We start from the raw sequence: 18,340 nt of genomic DNA, 5'->3' as shown, positions 1-18,340 counted from the left end.
TGAAAGGCACATCAGAGGTTCCAAATCAGAGGTTCTACCGCCTCAGGCACTCCCCAAAGTGCTGGGATTACAGGGTTGAGCCACCGCGCCCGGCCAATTATTTATTTTTATCTGTTATTTTTGAGACAGAGTCTTGCTCTGTTGCTCAGGCTGGAGTGCAGTGCTGTAATCTTGGCTCACTGCAACCTTTGCCTCCCTAGTTCAAACGATTCTCCTGCCTCAGTCTCCCAGGTAGCTGGGACTACAAAATGTGTGCCACCGCAGCATGACTAATTTTTGTATTTTTAGTAGGGATGGGGTTTCACCATGTTAGCCAGGCTAGTCTCAAACTCCTGACCTACATGCTGGGATTACAGGCATAAGCTACCACGCCTGGCCTCCCATATTAGGTTTAAAGGCAGGGCATAGCTCTTTGCCATCACCCTATATCCATCTCTTCTCCCGAAATAAGATGTTACACTGGGGAGCATTCTCTCTCTTGATGTCTTACAGTTTAAATTTCTGGCATTTAGCAAATACCTTATATTTTCTAATCCCAAAGCTTAAAAGGTCACTCTTGTAAGCATTCCAAGAGATTTGGGGCGATTTTAAATAATGCGGGTTGCTTTTGTTTGTTTGTTTTTGTTTGGTATTATATACAGTTTGGTAATATAAAAACAAAACAAAAACCTCCGGACTGATTGAATTCCTCACTAGACACCATATCTCTCTTTCAAGTGCCATCTGACCTATGAGGAAGTTTTTGTCCACAGCTACTGGACTAGGTGGGACCCAGGAAATGTAGAACTGTAACTTTTGTATAGTCTCAAGGTCAAGAGTCGGGGGCCCAGTAAGAGAGGGAAAGGCGAGGGGTCGGGGCAGGAGCATGGGGATACCAGGGCCAGCGTTTCCAAGACGTTCTGCAGTAGAGTGTGAGAGGAGGAGATGGGCTGAGGCCACTCAGGTGTCAAGGGAAAGACCTGCTTAGTCAGAAAGAAGTGATAAATAAACCTCATGCTTCCTTTAATCTGTGCAGTCTCTGAACCACTTTGTCTTCAGCAAAACGGGTGAAAGAGAGTCAACACCACAGAAATGAGATCCCCAGCACTGTACCCACACTTGAAATCAGTATGAGCAGAACATCAGAGCCCTGAGGATTTTAGCCTCGTGCCTTTGAAATCTCCTCTTCAATAGGAATGATTCATAAGCTAAACCGATTCTGCAGCAGCCGTCTCAGTGCTGTTCCCAGGAGGGCATCGTAAATGAAAAACCCTAAGCTGGAAGGATTAAGGATTCATCTTACCCTGCTGCTGAATTCCCCAAACTTCCTCTGTGCAGTTTCTTATAATAACCACGCTTACCACCTCTCCTCACCTGTCAGGTGGGTCTCACCTTTAGAAGAATTATCAGGCCCTGAAGGCCCTATAGGATTTGGTGATTTAAAAAAAAGGAAAAGAGGAGGCAAAGGGGTTCAGTTTTGCCTGCAGACCTGCCTTGTTTGCAAAACAAACTGAAGCCACAAAGTTCCACAGCCAACAAATGGAGCTGGGGTCATACCCTGAAGTGCCTTCAGGGAGCAGGTATGTAAGTTAATAAGGAAGGATGCCGAATGTAAGTTCATCTTCACCCCAGTGTGCATGAAGTGGGCTGGGTGTGAGTACAATGGAGAGTCCAGCCCTATATACGTGGGGTGGCCAGGGCCAGAACCACAGGCACCATTTTCACAAATACTAACAGATATTTTACCAAACTTCTCCTAGGTGACAGCAGCTATTCCCTGCACTAGAAATGTTAACAAAAAGGTGAACAGGACAATGAAGTGAACAGAGAAGCCTGAATTTTATATTATGGTGAAATTCACCCAGTGCTGCCAGATCTTCAGAATATTCAACCTAAGATGGAAAATTTGAATGGTGTGAAATCATCCAATTTTTAACATTGCTTACAATTCAAAAAATATACATAATGTGCAGGCCAAACAAAAATACGTCTGTGGGCTGAATGTGGCCCATAAGCCAACTTTTTAAAATCTCTGATTTTTCATTTATTCTAAGAGATGTACCTCCCCGGGGGCCTTCATCAAGGTAAATGATTTTCCCAATAGGCTTTCCCAGCTAGATTGAGGCTGAAGTCCAGAATGATGTTCACACTACTGCTTAGCTAATCAATGATTGGTTCTGAATAGAATGTATTCTTACCATCACAAAGTTATCAATAAAGGCCTTTTAAAAATACTGAATTCCTGAGACTTTATTTTTCACTGCTATTTTAAAACTTCTCAAAGACATAATTAATTGGCCAAACATAACCATCTCTATTTCCCAGTAAAGAAAGCCACATGCACCTCAAGTTTTGCTGGAAACGTCAGTTGCATTCAGTCATCTCAGAGATTCGCATTAGACATTGTAATCTTACCTCCATGGTGTGGGTTTTTCCTGATGAAGTCTGCCCATACGCAAAAATCGTCCCGTTATAACCTTCAAGGACATCTGTGAACAAGAAAAAGAAATTAAAATTAACTCATTACTTTGATCATCTGCTGGTGTAGGTTGCATATTTTAAAATTACATTTTCCAAATGGCCCATCTCATTTTTCATACAAATGATATATTTTAACTCCTTGTGAATTTTAAGTAGAATTATGAGATAAGAGCAGAAACGCAGGCCTCTGTTGTTCTACAAATAGAAAGAAACGGACTCATACTTCACAGAATATATTAATCAAGAAGGAGGCAGACGCACGTTCTCCCAATGACATCAAAATGAAGACAGAGACATCGAGCACAAAACTTTTTTTTAGTAGAAGGATATTTGAGTTTTCTTCTAGAAGTTGATCTATTGAGATCAGCTGGAGGAAAAAGAAAACACTATTCTTATGCCCTAAGGTTCTGGAGTGAGATGAAGAATAGAATTTCTTTCCTCAGTTTAAACGCTGGCCCAGGCTAGCTCCTTGGGGAGGTTTCTCCTGAAAGTCCTACCAGAGCTCCTTGAGTCCAGAGGCGGGGGAGGAAAAGGGCCCCACTCTATAAACAGAGCCTCACGGTGACAATCCAATCAACCCAGAAACTAGCCGGGCCCTCACTTAAATTTAATGTCTCTGTGTTTGCACTGACAGTGCTAACAAGCCAGCCCAGGCCCATCAGCATCAGGAAACGTCTTTTAATTACACAATGAGAGCACTGTGCAAAGCCTTCCACACTGCAGGTCGGTGCCACATCACACAGAGACAAGGGGAGGCTCGAGGGTGGAGGCTGCTTTTTGCTGAAGAGCTGAAGATTATCTGTGGGAATTCTTTCAAAGCAGCAGAGGTGATTAAAATATATTTAGCACTCATTTCCCTCCTGCTTTCCTCCTTCATCCTCACAAATATCACTGGAAGAGGAACAATGCATCATTAATATCCTTGATCCTCCATTCAGCATAAGGGGAAGAAGTCTTCATTTGCACAAGGTGCAGAGGGAGGGAGAAGGGCCCACACCGAGGTGTCCTACTCAGGGTCATGTAAAAAACCAAGCTAGGCTTACTTCAGGCTCTATAAATAGAGTTTTTCTTTTGGGGGCATGGTAGAGGGGGTCCTCTGAATTTTATGATCCTGGTTTGTTTCTGTTTTGCTTAGATGGGTTTGCTTTTTTGAATTTATATAATTCTGATTTGTTATGTTTTTAAAAACAATTTTGATACACATTTGACCGATCTGAGGTTGCTGAAGTGTGAACTGGGATAAGAACGAAAAGCAATATTTTATTTTAGGAATCTAAGAAAAGGAAAATTAAGTGTCAGGGTTTTTTGTTTTGTTTTGTTTTGTTTTTTAATTCTAGTAGCCCTCAAGAGTTTGTATCAAGCTATATTGGGGGTTGGGGGAGAGGAGGGACGGAGAGAGAGAGGAGAGAGAGAGAGAGAGAGAGGAGAGAGAGAGAGACAGAGAACGTTCACAGGTATCAGACTTCGGCTAATGGTTCCCCTGGTAACAGTGGGAAGCAAAAACTTGAAGTAGTCAGTGTAAGGTTTGGAGGTTCAAGCTTCAGTTTCCACAAAAATGCCAAACTACCCAAAGAAAAGATTCCTCAGGCCAGAGCAGACAGAGCACCTCCACATCAACATGAATATGATATGCTTTGAGGGACCCAAAGCAACAAGGTCTCACCCTTAGGTTAAACTTTAAAAATGCCATATTCATAACACGAACAACTCCAGCCTATTGGAATGCTGGCTACATCACAATATTACAGTTTCCATTTATTCAAAATTACCATTTTTTATAAATTAACCATCCCCCTACACACACACACACACACACACACACACCCCGAAAGGGCTTTCCTTGTCTTAAGCCTCTGTGTGTGAAACACTCTGGAACCCACTGGCCCAGGTGTTAGAACAGCACCGAAGTTGCCAGGGCCAGGGGTCCAGCCATCCTGACCTCTGCTGGCCACCCTGCAAGTGCCGATGTTCCCACACAGGAGGCCCCGGGGAGGTGGTACCGAGCAATCCGCCACACCAAGGAAACTCAGCTCAGAGCTCAGCTTCCTCCTGAATTAGGCCACACCAGAGGCCTCCCAGGTCTCATGCACGCCCCTGAGTCCATCACTGTAACAGAAGCTCGTCTGTGGCTTCACTTGTTTTGGATTAAGGAGCTGAGAAGCGTGCGAGACTGTACTTGGAGAATCTGTTTCTTGCTGCCGTTTCGTCACCGAGCACAATTTTTTTCCCCTTCTTTTTTTGTAAGAAAAGAAGAACACGTAAAACCCCACTAGAACAAACTCCACTCGGCCCTGAAAGTATTTACAATCAGGTTACAGCTCATTCACTGCTGCAGAACCTCGCTCCAGCGCTCAAGGTTGAAGGGAGCCGACGTCGCCCTCTATCGGCTCCGCGCTGCACTAGAAGGTAATTTAAACGAAAAGGCTCTTTGAAGACGGTGTTCTCTATTTTCTTCGAAACTCCAGGTTTTCGGGGCTTGTTTTCTGTTTATTGTTTGTTTGCTCAGTCTGTGTTTTGATTTGCTGGTGAGGGGAGGCACAGAGGGGAAGTGGAGCAGGAGCCCAGCGCGTTTCTATGGCCACCGCGACCACAGGCAGTGGGTGAGCCGCAGCGGGAAAGGCCAGGACGCGCTCTGCACTGCGGGGGCCACGCCGCCCCCAACCCGACTCCCACAGAAGCGCCCACAAAAGGCACTTTCATCACGTCCACTGCCCGCTCCTGGGCCCACGGAGTGCATTTGTTTTAGAGTCTCTGCAGAAACAATGACTGTTTCCACATTTCAGCCACGCTCCGCAGACAGAATGTTTCTTTGTGTTGGTGCCTGGTGTGATGTGACCTCCACTGGTACAGCACAGCCTGCCGCACCTCGGGCCACAGCACTCTTCCATCCCGCAGCTGCATGAACCCCAGAAGGAGCTTCCGCCGCAGGTGCCCAGAGCCTTCTCATCTCCCAGGGGAGGGAGGATAGCAGTAGATACTTAAAATGCTCCTTGCCTCCCATTTGTCCAGTTCTGAATCCAGGTCTTGCTAAAGCAAAAGAGTTAATGCCATTTCCAGATTAGAATTGGGGGAGGATTTGATCATATCTACCCATCAGTAGTCCTAAGGAGGCATGGGGCTTCCTACTGACTCTCCAGGGGAAATGGGGGCCTGTAGGGTTTCTGGTGATAGTGGCTGACAGGCCATCCTCACCAGTCACCAAACCACTCAGGCCACAACCAGAGGATGAAGAGGCGGTCCTGCTGACCACCCAAGGCCAGCCCGCGTGCCGGCTGGCCAGACTAAAGGCTAGTCACTGTGCCCAGGCAAGGGCATGCTGCGTCTTCAGAATGGAAACACGCCTCATCACTGGCAGATCACCAGGGCCACCACAAGGTGTGGGAGCCACCATCCCTGTCCCCTCTTCTCTACCCTCCTCCCACACCATTCCCAGCCCTGTCTTTTGCAATGCTTAGTTAATAGTCCATATGCCCTGACAGAACAGGGACCGCTCATAAAATAATTGTCATCAAATGCTCGCTGTGTGCTCACCAGGAAGGGAGGCAGGGGAGTGCAGAAGAACATCAGTCAGTCAGTCCGACAAGCCCAGGCTTGAGTCCCAGTCCATGGCCCCCCAACCAACCTGGCCAAGTTACTTCACTTCTCTGAGCCTCAAATTCCTCTTCTGTACAATGAGGAAAATAATGCTCACCCTTCAGAAAGTTGTTGATTTAAAATGCAACAACATATGTCAAGTATATAGACAGTGCCTGATAAGTCACAGCTAAAAATATTTTTTCTTCTTCAGAGTCATATGTAAGATAATAACAAAACAGATCTGGTAATATCATCCTAAGTTTAACACTCTTCATTGAGTCCACATTGTCTGCAGGATAAAGTCCATCCATTTCCATCAAATTGCTCCAGCCTAACTTTCCCAGCCTCATCTCTCATAATGCCGCTCTGCACCCTCTGCCACTCCAAGTTGCCCAAGCAGAATTTGTGTCTTTATGCTTTTACTTTTGCAATCCCCTCTGCTTGTACAACCCTGCTATATTCCATAGTCCTCAGGACCCAACCTTTCAGAGAAACCTTCTTTAATTCTCCACTCCCTCTCCCGACCAAAATCAATACAAGTGACATTATTCCGTGTTCCCGTGGCATTTTGCATACACCCTTTCTAAAGTACATAATGCCTATGTGTGTGATGATTATGTACACATCTGTCTCTTTCCCTGTACCCAAAGCTCCTTGCAGACAGTCTTACATAGCATGGCGACTCCAGTCCCAGCAGTGCTTACCCCGTGGTGAGTACTAAATACAACTTACACAAATGAATGATTAAAAGAAACAACTGAATGAATGAATTTTAAAGGAACCAGAACTGGAAAGCAAGAAATCCCCTTCTCTAGCATCTGGATCATCCGTATCTAGTTAATTTAGAAGGCAAATAATTGGTGTGGCTTCTGTAGGCTGGGACATAGTTATAGTACTTCGATAATAGCATCCAGTTACCATGGTGTTTGACTCCTAGGTGTCCAAAGGAGCCTTCCCATTTACTGTGCTGGTAGTCACAAACCTACAACCTCTTTGAGAAGAAATGGAGGAGAATTCTACATGCCTTTTCAAGCAACATTTTGAAAAACAAACACCAAAGATGGGAGCATGAGAGATGCCAGGGCTCTACAAACATTTAAAGTATTTTTTTAACCCAGTGAAGTGGTAGGGAATGAAAAACCAGAGAGAGAATAAAGCCATCAAGTTAAATGGAGCCTCCCAGATGCTCCAAATCATTAAGAGTTTAGATGGACTTGAAAGGAATGCTCCTCAGTCCACCCATTATCAGGAATCAAGGGGACTGTGGTACCCTAAGGAAGCCATCCGATTTAATTATTGGCCTCTAGAAAAAAAGGGCTCCACAGCACTACCTCCCAATCTTGATTTAAATAGGGTTCCTCGTGGCAAGAGATACCTCAGCTGTACCTGGTCATCTATTCCAAGGAGTTCTTTCTTGTATCTCTATGTTTTAGCTTACTGATTCTGAAATACATGGCCACTTCTCACATTAGCCTCAGTGGATATTTGTGAAAGTTCAATCAGACCTTCATCAATTCCTTTTTAAAGGAGAATAAGGCATGTATGTATGATCATATGTATTTATGATACCCTAGAAATGTCTTTTTGTCATATCATATCAGGGCCTGATTTTATTCTACTAGATGGTTTTCTTTATAGCTCACTATATACTGGGTCTCAAATTATCCAGAGTTAGGCTGCATCTTTACAAGACCTGCCCATTTCTGACATTTCAGACTGTAGAGAAATCCGAACATTGAAAGAGGCCCAAACTTCTTTTGTGAATAAGGACTCAAAGAGTATTACTATAGTTTGTTAATCACAGGATTTTTTTTTAACAGAGTGCATCCATTTCTAATTATGTCAGCTTACAGAGGACAGGATGTATTTAAATGGCCCTCATGTTTACCACAGCATGTGGTAAATACTATTTGTTTGTGGTAATGAAGGGGGAGAGAAAAAGAAATTCTGGCACATATGTGATTAATCTTACTTTAATAAAAAATATATGAATGAGTCCAATAATAGGGAGCAGGGCTGAGTAGGAGCAAACCAAGAAAGATATACTGCGAAAACACAGAAAACATGTTTAGATAGAAAGAGAAGCAGAAGAGTAAAAGTAGAGAGACGATGAAAATTACCACCCAATATAGGTCCATACTATTAATTCAGAAAGAGCTCAAATTCAGGCATATTTTTTTCTCATTGGGTTTCTATAAAAATCTCACTGTGAAGACCTTCAAAATTAATTGATGTCTGCAGCAAGAATGTGAATAACCATCCACCTCAGCAAGGAACATTACATGCTGACATGCATCTCCCACACAGGTGTCCAGGGTCAGAATTAATCGAACAGATGTACCCAGAGCTGATTTTCATGAATTTCAAATACTTAGGTTAGTCAGCTTCTAAAAACAAGCAGATCCAAAGTGACATGGTAGGTTATTTTGGTTTTGTTTTTACTTCTTGCTTTTTAAATCCAGAGCTGCCTATAAAGGGGGCAGCATCAAGACATTTGAAAGCACAATTGCCATAGCATTCACATTTGAGGGCAAGGATTTGATGATGAAAAGCAAAGTAGCAGGAGATGCCCCCCAGCTCTGTCCAGATGGCAAGCCTGCCAATGCAAGCTTCAACCTGCCCCTGATTTGAAAGGACAAGGTAGAGCAATGTGTAAATTGCTTCATCTCCCTGCTGCTATTTTGACATGAATCCTCCAGGGCCAATGCCAGTCCTAGAGAAAAGGACTGATCTCTAAGACGTAAATATAGGCTTGAGGCTACCTGTTTGGAGGAACAAATGTCAGGATCTGGGTGGGATGGTTGAAAATGGGTTAGGAGAAAGCGTCATTAAGGAATGCTGAATAGCAAGACCAGGCTCAATAACCAACACGGTAATGTGATTTTATGACATTGTAGAAAATTTCTAAATGGCAAAAATTTTCCATATTTAAGTCTTCTTGCTGAGAGACATTAGTAAAAGGGAGACAGATGCACAGAGTAAATCAACCAAAGATGTACAACTGAAGCATCAGGAATATATATTTTCTCCTTCAAAGGAAGAAGGAGGTTCCATACCTGCAGCAGTGTTTTAAAATTGTTACAGAAATAGTGTGAATACAGCTTACCTTCCTTTAAACTTTTGGGTGACAAAATAGAAAAGGTGGCAAAAGAAATAAATAAATGTCCTTGAAAAGGGGAAATAGAGAGATTAAATAATTTGCCTGACAACATAGCAAATCAGGGCTAGAACCGAGGCTATAGAATTCAGTGTTTCCAATTAGCAGGCCTCTGCTTACAGTCAAGGCACATTGATTCCTAGGCTGCAAATATCACTTAATGTTTTCAATTACTCTGAATGGCCCAGGAGGAAATAAAGAAATAGCACTTACCTTTGACAATTTGCTTCGCACATGCATTGTAAACCTGCTCTTGGCTTGTGTTGGGAGGTAGCACTCTGTCGAAGACATATGGCTTCCCTTGCTAAAAAAGAAAGACAAAGGAAAGAAAAGGGTGGGAAAAAAACACATTAGACGTTTAGGAATAAAAAAGCGCTGACATTAGTAGCTAGGCCATAGGCACTAAATCACCAACCCTATTCTTTAAGGCAGTTCATTACCAAGAGTAGGGAATTTTTATAGCATATACCACACATGCATTGCGTGTATGTGCACTGTATGTTGAGAATCTGAGATTTTAAAAAATTTAAATTTAACCACTTTTTAAATGAAGGGTAGGCTGAGACTCATTCATTCATTCGAACAAGTATTTACTGAGCACTTACACAGAGCCTGGCACTGGGCTAGACGCTTTAAAAAAAAAAAAAAAAAAAAACCCACAAAACAATCCTGCTCTTGTGAATCATTTAATTAAGTTGAGCAGATAGCTAACAAGCAAGACAGCAAACACAGAGGAAAATGCAAAATGCCTAGGTTTAAAATGGCAGGACAGAGGCAATGCTAGAGAGGGCAAGGAAAGCCTGGTGAAGAAGGACCACTTAAGTGTATCTTTACAGAATCAGGAAGATGGAGGCTCCTGAAGAGCTGCAGAAGCACATCCCAGGCAGGAGCCAGCAGACAGCAAAGGGCCTGGTGTGTTCAAGGAATTGGAGGGCAAGCAAATCAGGAGCCAGTTCATGCAGGGCACAGTTAGCCAAGGTGATGTGCTTAAATGTTAGTCAATGGGAAGATGGGACAAACAGATTTAAGGAGCTCCTCTTATTAGAAAGCTACTATTGCTTTGTGTCCAAAAGAATTCTTGTGCTTTCTTTCTCATGCATAAGTGATGCTTTAACTGGGTTGAGGCTTCCAAGACAAAGAGGGCCCTTCTGTACAGTAAATCAAGAGATTTCCCCAGGTGTGGGGTCTTGGGATTTGGTTTGATGCTCAAATGTATGTGTTTCAAGGAAATAACTAGTAGAGGGGAAGAGAAGGAACTCCACTGTGCACTATATGAGCCCTGACGCCTAATCACTCTATGTTCAATAAGGAGTTACTGGGCATTTAGGTGCCAGGCACAGTGCTGAGTGCTGCCGAAGTGGTGCGTGGGACAGACACAGCCCCTTCCCTAGAAGAACCCATCCTGAAGGCACCTCTTCTCTACCACCACCACCCAGGCAGGGGGCAACCATGCTCACCCTCTTCCACAGCCGGACTCACTCAGGAGGCCCTTCCTCTTCATGTTCACCGCATAGCAGAGGGGAGGGCAGAAGATGAGAAGGGAGGAGAGAGGAGAGCCAAGAGCCTCCTTTTCTCCCCCTGTGCCCCTCCTACATGTGGCTCTGGACACCAGGAACCACCCAAGGAAGTAGGACTCCTCAAAAAGATAATTGCTCATGAGGGATCCAAGAGCAAGGCTTGTTACATCCTATAACCTTCACACAAAGTAAGTACACAGCTGTCAGAATGGCTGAATGTTCTACTCATTTATTACTTGGGTAGAGCTAGACTGGAGGTAAATTCCTAGCCCTTAAGCTTTAGTCTTTGAAAACTGGATAGCGCCAACCAGGTAAATGAGCTACTTCCACTTGGTCTTAGAGAAATGGAGAATTTTCAGTTACTATAAAATTTTGCTTTGATGCAAAGCAGCAGAACCAGAGTCATTCTGCTAGTTATAGAAAGAGAACATTTTCTGATGTTTTGTTTGCAGTAAGTTTCCTTCAGTTAGTGAATCAAGGATTTGGTTGAATAACCAATACACTATTCTTCACCATAGTGTATTGCCAAGTATCAGCTTACTACATGATTATTAAGCTCTATCTATTTGTAAAATTCAACTAAATGTCAGTAAGTTAAAAGGTAAGAATAAATATTTGCAGAGTTTGCCTGGGTATTTGTTATCAATTGAACTTTCTGGAATAAAAATGTAGCTTTGCTTAATTTAAAACAAATCCACTATTTATCCAAACAATGAGAATCACCAAAATAAAGCGTCTTGTTTACAGCTTGATCCTGCTCTGGGTTTTAGAGAAAATACATTTAATACAGCAGACAAAATGACCTATTAAATTGTAGCACATGGTACGGAAAAAAAAAAAGGACTCTTCAGTTTTGCCCTTCTGTTTAAAATGTTTATTAGAATGCATTATGTTTTCACTTTAAGAGAAGTAGAGATCAAGAAATCTCTATTCCTCATTTAAATAACATAATTTATCAAATGACAAACATAATACAGCGATTCTTCATAACCTAAAGTTAACTACCAAACAGACGTTGCCTTCAAGTCATTATGATTGATACTAAGAAAAGATAAAATTTAGAAAGTGATTTGTTATGAGACCTATCTTGTCAGGATTAACACGTTATGTAGTTAAAAATGTAAATATTCTTATGTGTCCTGTCTTGCACTGGGTTAGTTATAGGTTTTTATTTTAGGTCAACCTTAAAGTCTTGGAAGATATTGATCAGAATTTAGTTATTGAATATTTTCAAAGAACTGACTTGTGGCATAGCTGTACCAGCTGTCTATATAATTGCCATTTTAAAAAACCACTAATTACTCTTTGCTGCTTTAGTAATGGTATGAAAATCTCACAAATCCTGAGACTTGAACAAAGACTCTTGCCCCATAGCCCCCAAGGAGGTAAGATTGTCCATTTTTTATTCTACCATGGCTAAAGGTTTCTCCAGGCATGCACTGGGCCCAACTTGCTCTAGTCATCACTGAGTTTACAGCTACAGAATACACTTTTCAAATGACATTTAATGCGGGTTCTGGGTACTAACACTTGAAACCTAATGATGAGGTCACCAGTCACTCCTTCTGGAGACACGATTCCTTTCCAGGTGTCTATGCAGCACATGGTTCTCTCCAACCTCTCTGGCTACCTCCATCAATGTCCTTTGTTGGGGTTTCTTTCAAACTTCTAAATGGTAGTGTATTCAAGACCCAGACCTCTGCCTCCTTTCTGTCTACACTCTTGAGTTTCATGTAATTTAAATCAATATTTCGGCCTTCATCTCTCTTCTAACATCCAGATTCAGATGTCCTCTAGACATTTCCATTTGGGTGTCCATGAGCCATCTCAAACTTAACCAACCAAAAAAGAGCCATCAAGCCCTCTGTATCTGAGTAAGAACTATAACACCAATCACCTAGTTACTCAGACTGAAAACTAAGAACCATTCAATATGACTGTCCCATAGATTCCATATCCAAACTATATCCCAAACCCTATCACTTCTCACCATCTATACCACAGACACTTAGTCCATCATTTCTCCATCAGTCTCTTCTACACAACAGCTATCACCTCCTGACTGATCTCCCTTCCTTAATTCTTGCTCCTAACTATCAAATTTCTACTTAGCAGCTAAAATGAGCTTCCTAAAACTGTAAATCAGATACCAATTCCTTGCCTAATTCCTTCCACAGCCTCCTATTATTCTTAGAGTAGACCCTCTTTGCCCTCAGCTGCCTGCATTATCCTCTGTCTCACTACATTGTGGCCCCATGAACTTTTCTCTGTATGATGCTTATTCCCCAGTTCAGAGCCTTTGCTCTTAACTCTTCCTTTCCCTTATAATTATCCCACTGCAGATATTCATTTACCTGTCTCATTATGACTACTCTTTAGAACTCAATTCAAATTTCTCCTTCCCTGAAGGCTTTCATGATCCTAGGAGCCCCATACCCACCCAGGCATCACTCTCTATTACATTACCCTATTTAGTTTGCTCCATAGTAGTTAGTATGTGACTAATTATCAATCAATCTAATTAACCACTACAATTATAGCATTTTACCAGCTAAAACAGAAGCCATATAAATCCCAAGTCCTAACCCCATGTAGGGAAACCTGCTTCAATTTATGAAGGGAATCTGGATGAGACATACACATTCCACACACATTACTACTGAAAATAAAGTATACAAGCTTTGCCTTGAAGCCTGCATGTGGAACAGTGCTAATTACATAGGCGCAGTATAACTAAAATTAATAACTTACCAGGATCACATACAAAAAAATAACAGCAGATGGTTCTTATACTTTTATAGTAAAAATTTTTAAAAATCATACCACCAGAACTCTATCAAGTTGTTGAGTGCAAGGTGTCTGGGAACCATATGGCCTGCCTATTAATACATTTGACCCATTACCCAACAACTATTTCCCAGCCTGGAAGGAATATTACTCTGGGAGACAACAGAAAACAAAAGACTCACATAAACGTTTCGAAGATGGGCACCAGGAGGGATGTTAAGGAAAGTGAAATTAATTATCCCCAAGAAGAGATCATTAAGAAGTAATCCAATAACAAGCTCTAAGACTGACGACGAGTTGTGGCATAGGGTTGCCAATGATTTGAATGGTTTTTCTTCTCTCTTTATCAAGAAAGAACAAACAAAGGCTAAAATTTCCACAGAGAGATTTAAACTTACTCTGTGGAATTACCTCCTGACGCTGAGGAGTACTGTATTCAGAAGAGGAACTGATTATGGAGAACAATAATTAACTCTGTGTTCCAAGCACTTATATGACTTCATTCCTGAAAGTACAGAAATGACAAGTTCTTTCAGCCCGTGCTGCCACCTTAACACTGTCACCAACACCATCACCAACCACGATGACCCACGCCCTTTTATACTCTAGCCCATTTAATTCTCATAAGAACTCTATGAGCTGGTGAAACCCCGCCTCTACTAAAAAAATACAAAAAACTAGCCAGGCAAGGTGGCAGGTGCCTGTAGTCCCAGCTACTCGGGAGGCTGAGGCAGGAGAATGGCGTAAACCCGGGAGGCGGAGCCTGCAGTGAGCTGAGATCTGGCCACTGCACTCCAGCCTGGGGCACAAAGCGAGACTCCGTCTCAAAAAAAAAAAAAAAAAAAAGAACTCTATGAGCTAGGTATTATTATCCCCATTTCACAAACTGGAAAACTAAGGCCAAGCCATATTATCTGCTCTATCACTTAGGGGAAATAACTGCCAGGCCCTTACTTCAAGTGTTCTTCCTTTACGGAGTATTGTTTTCCTAAAAAGCTTTGGATTTGCCAGAAAAGCAGGAGACATCCAAAACATGCTAAGAGACTGAAGCAAAGTGAGTATGAGATAACAAAAGACAGAGATCCCTACTGTAGCCTACGGCAGTCAGGAAAGTGTTAACCATGAAGGTACTGCTGACATGAAACCATTGAGGAAAGAAAAACTGAAGATCTGGGAAGAAGGCAAGATTGTGTAGGGGAAAAAAAGCAGAGGGCATGCAATGGCAAGCATTCCTTTCAACAGAAGGAATTAAAAATGGGCGAAGGCCAATCAGAGGCTAGGGAAAGACAGATGCAAGGCTTGCTATGGAAAGTTGAAGTTATTTTTAAAATTCTACAATTTTTCAGAGCCAAAAGGTCTTTCCAGGTCATTTCAACCTATCATCATGTTTTATAAATAAAGTGAGATCAGGAGAGGGTAGATGGCGTGTATGCAGCCAGCCAGGTAGGCAGCAGATGTGTGCCTCGCATCCAGACCTCCTGCCTCCCTATCCAGTGCTCTAGAAGTTCTACTTTAAAATCACTTGCTCTCTCCAAACATCAAAGAAACAATAAGCCTGAATTTCTGGTCCTTTTTTTCCCCTGCTCTCCTCCCAATCAATTCTAAATTATTTTCAAATACAAAATTAATTAGTCCAATGAACAAAGAGTTGTTGCTCAAGATGTGGTTGGTGTCATTCTGTTAAAAAAAAAAAAAAAAGTTGGTGACCAACCTACATCAGGCATTTGCATTACACTAAACTTATCAAGCAGTTATCCCCTAAATGAAGTGAAATGAAAAAGTGACGATCATTCACAATGTACCAGCTCAGGAACTTGGCATCCTACTACCCTCTCAACACCTAAGTGCGGAATCACATCTTGGGCCCCTCCAGGCCCCCAGGCCTGTGACTCCTGAGCTCAGCTCCACAAAGCATAGGGGCCATTTAATTTCCAGGAGCCCCAGCAAAATTTACCCTGTTTCAAGGCCATCCTCTGCACTCTTTAAAAATAAACAAAATTTCAATGTTCAATCATAAAGTCTATTCACGAAAGGCGAGGAGCCATGTCTGGTACAGGTGCTTGTACACTCACCGGCTTTACTGTTACAGCTTTGGAGCCTCTGGAAACTTCTGTGAAAATACCAGTGAGAGACCTGCAGCAGATGCTGTGAGGAGCCTGACTATCCTCTCAATCTCCACCGCTTCCATGTAGGCTAGTCTAACCTCCCTCGGTCAGTTCCTGCATCTCTCTGACCGGCTAGTCTAACCTTCCACTGTCAGCTCCTGCATCTCTCTGCCTGAAGGCTTTTCTGGCTGCTGGAGCCCTCTTGGTCACCCTCAATAGGCCGAAAGGACCTTGTGGGTACCAACCCCAGCAGTTCTTAGTCAACGGCTATTAAGACTTGAGGGGCTTAGCCAAGCACGGTGGCTCACGCCTGTAATCCCAGCACTTCAGGAGGCCGAGGCGGGTGGATCACGAGGTCAGGAGATCAAAACCATCCTGGCTAACACGGTGAAACCACGTCTCTACTGAAAATACAAAAAAATTAGCTGGGCGTGGTGGCGGGCGCCTGTAGTCCCGGCTACTCGGGAGGCTGAGGCAGGAGAATGGCGTGAACCCGGGAGGCGGAGCTTGCAGTGAGCCGAGATCCGGCCACTGCACTCCAGCCTGGGCGACAGAGCGAGATTCCGTCTCAAAACAAAAAAGAGTTGGGGAGGTCAATACTTTAGCTCCCATGCCCAGGGGTGGTAGTGCAGGGGTGACCCTGAGGCATGTATTCCAAACCAGCATGCAGACTTCCCTAGTGGGATGAGGCTCCCGTTACCCCTAGTGGGAACTCACGTGATGGCGCACTCTATGTGGGTCCTTCACTTCCCTGCCTAGCTTCACTCTTCAACAGTGTTTCCTAGGATCATCTCCCAAAGAAACCTGCACTTCCATCCTTGCCTCAGGGTCTGCTTCTGGGGGAGCCCCAAGTAAGGCAAAATTCAAGACCTTTTGCTCTCAAAGGGTTTTTCGTTCAGTAGGTCCTAAGATATCTGGACTGGTGGAGTCACTATCAAATATGAAGCCATCACATTTGGTTGGTGCTCAGCCAACAGATTGAGTGGAAATTCAAATCCTTACTAAAATCCAACAAGCTGAGGCTTTGGTACACTATCCTGGAAAGGGGGTACACCTTTTTCTTCATAAAAGGATGGTTGCTGGTCACTTACCAAGCAATGGTCCCACAGGGCCACATCCACCCAGGAAATTATCAGTTCCTTACTGACACAATTCTAGAAGCATCAAAGGTTCTTGAAGGCCCTGGCCTAGCAGAGCACCTTAATGGTGCAGGGCAGGTGCTCAATAGATGTCTGTTGATCATAATGATGACTAATACCTGCCAGATGGGCCCCAGGGACGCTAGAGGAGGGTGCCACCCTCAAATGGTGTGCAATACAGGAGATGCACACTGTATTTCTCCAGTGTGTCAGAAACTTCACTTATTTCCCACCATTCTTACTTCCACCAAGATTTTAGCAGTCCTGAAGTCACTCTGTCTTTCTACACTCCTTTACCTCTTTACCCCATTACCTACCTTCCCATTTATCTGAAGCTGACCTGCAAATTGCCAAGGCAGGAAAAACCCCACTTTGCACATTGGGGCAAAACATCCCATACCTGGCAGTGACCACCAGCTCTTTCCCATCACCGTTATACCCTCTCCAGGGTCTACTCATTTGCAATGGCAGCCTCACAGGGAGACCCTAAGGCCATGCTGATGTCTCCAGCCAGCAGAAGCCTCTACTCCAGCTCCCCATTCTCCTCTCTACTCCACTGCCTGCCCAGTCTACAGTGGGGTGACACTGTCAGTGGGGTATAAATGTTAATCCAGAGCCGCCCTTGGACATTGCCCTCCCCCTCCCCACAGTGGCTCCATGCCCCAAGGAAAGCAGCTGGTGCCAGTTCCGGCCAAAGCCAAGGCTGCTCCCAGGAGAATCTGCAATGAAACAAATGTCCACAAAGCAGCCACTGGCTTCTAATGGAGTTGCCAAGGCAATGCCAACCACTTCACGTATTAAGAATGAACAAAGGCAACACACAAGAATGAATCTTGTAAGCCTTCCTGCAGGAAACCAGGCTAGAATTCTTTCCTTTCTGCCAAAATTCCCACTGTGTGGACACACAGGCACTGTCAAGATCACAGACAGCTACAAAAGAACATTCTGAGAAGGCAAACTGCCCAAGCGATAATGAAGAAATTCAGAATCATTGCCTGGCTAACAGGCATAATGAAGACAGAAGTGTTACTTCTGTTACAGAGAATAATGGAACCTGTGCCTCAAAAATAAGATTCTTATGTGTATGTGATTTTCATTTCAGATCAAAATACAATGAACTCCTTTCTCTCCCATCCCCAAGCTCTTTTGCCTTTGAGTGCTGCGTACCCTTACCTACAGGGGGTAGGAGGAAAAGTCAGGCAACTGGTTCTAGTCCAGAAACTGGCCCCTCAGCTGCTTTGAGATCTTGATCAATTTACCCATATTTTCTAAGCCTCTTCCTCTCTGTAAAGTGAAAGATTGAACAGTTCTGGCTCTAACAAGCTATCACAGTAATGAGCAGTAAGGAATGCTGTGATTTTCCCATCAGAATGCTTTCCGCCTTGACCTATAGCATGAGAGAAGGTAAGCTGTAAACAGGGGAGAGCTCCGTCTTCTCTGCACTCAGAGGAAGGAGCAGAAATTGCTGCCGTGGTTATTTCAGCAGATCTAGTTTTCTGCCAAGTCAAGTCTGAAAAGAAAAGAAAAGAAAAACCTTCACTGGATGGGAGGTGAAAAAGCCATTTCACAGAAGGTAGAATGGAGGATCTCTTGTGCCAA

At 43.4% G+C, this 18,340-nt stretch overlaps 1 protein-coding gene across 1 annotated transcript in view; it reads right to left on the bottom strand.

Annotated features, from left to right (window-relative positions):
• KIF5C (kinesin family member 5C) overlaps positions 1 to 18,340 on the bottom strand; it is a 152,716-nt gene that overhangs the window by 95,879 nt on the left and 38,497 nt on the right. Inside the window, exons 2-3 of the mRNA XM_031651222.1 lie at positions 9,407 to 9,497; positions 2,395 to 2,468 (exon numbers count right to left, since the gene is read on the bottom strand). Of these exons, the coding sequence (XP_031507082.1) occupies positions 2,395 to 2,468; positions 9,407 to 9,497 (165 nt within the window). The remainder of the gene's footprint in view (positions 1 to 2,394; positions 2,469 to 9,406; positions 9,498 to 18,340) is intronic.

This window comes from Papio anubis, chromosome 10 (assembly GCF_008728515.1).
Source record: "Papio anubis isolate 15944 chromosome 10, Panubis1.0, whole genome shotgun sequence".
Taxonomy (NCBI): Eukaryota; Metazoa; Chordata; class Mammalia; order Primates; family Cercopithecidae; genus Papio; species Papio anubis.
This window is presented reverse-complemented; position numbering and strand designations above follow the sequence as displayed.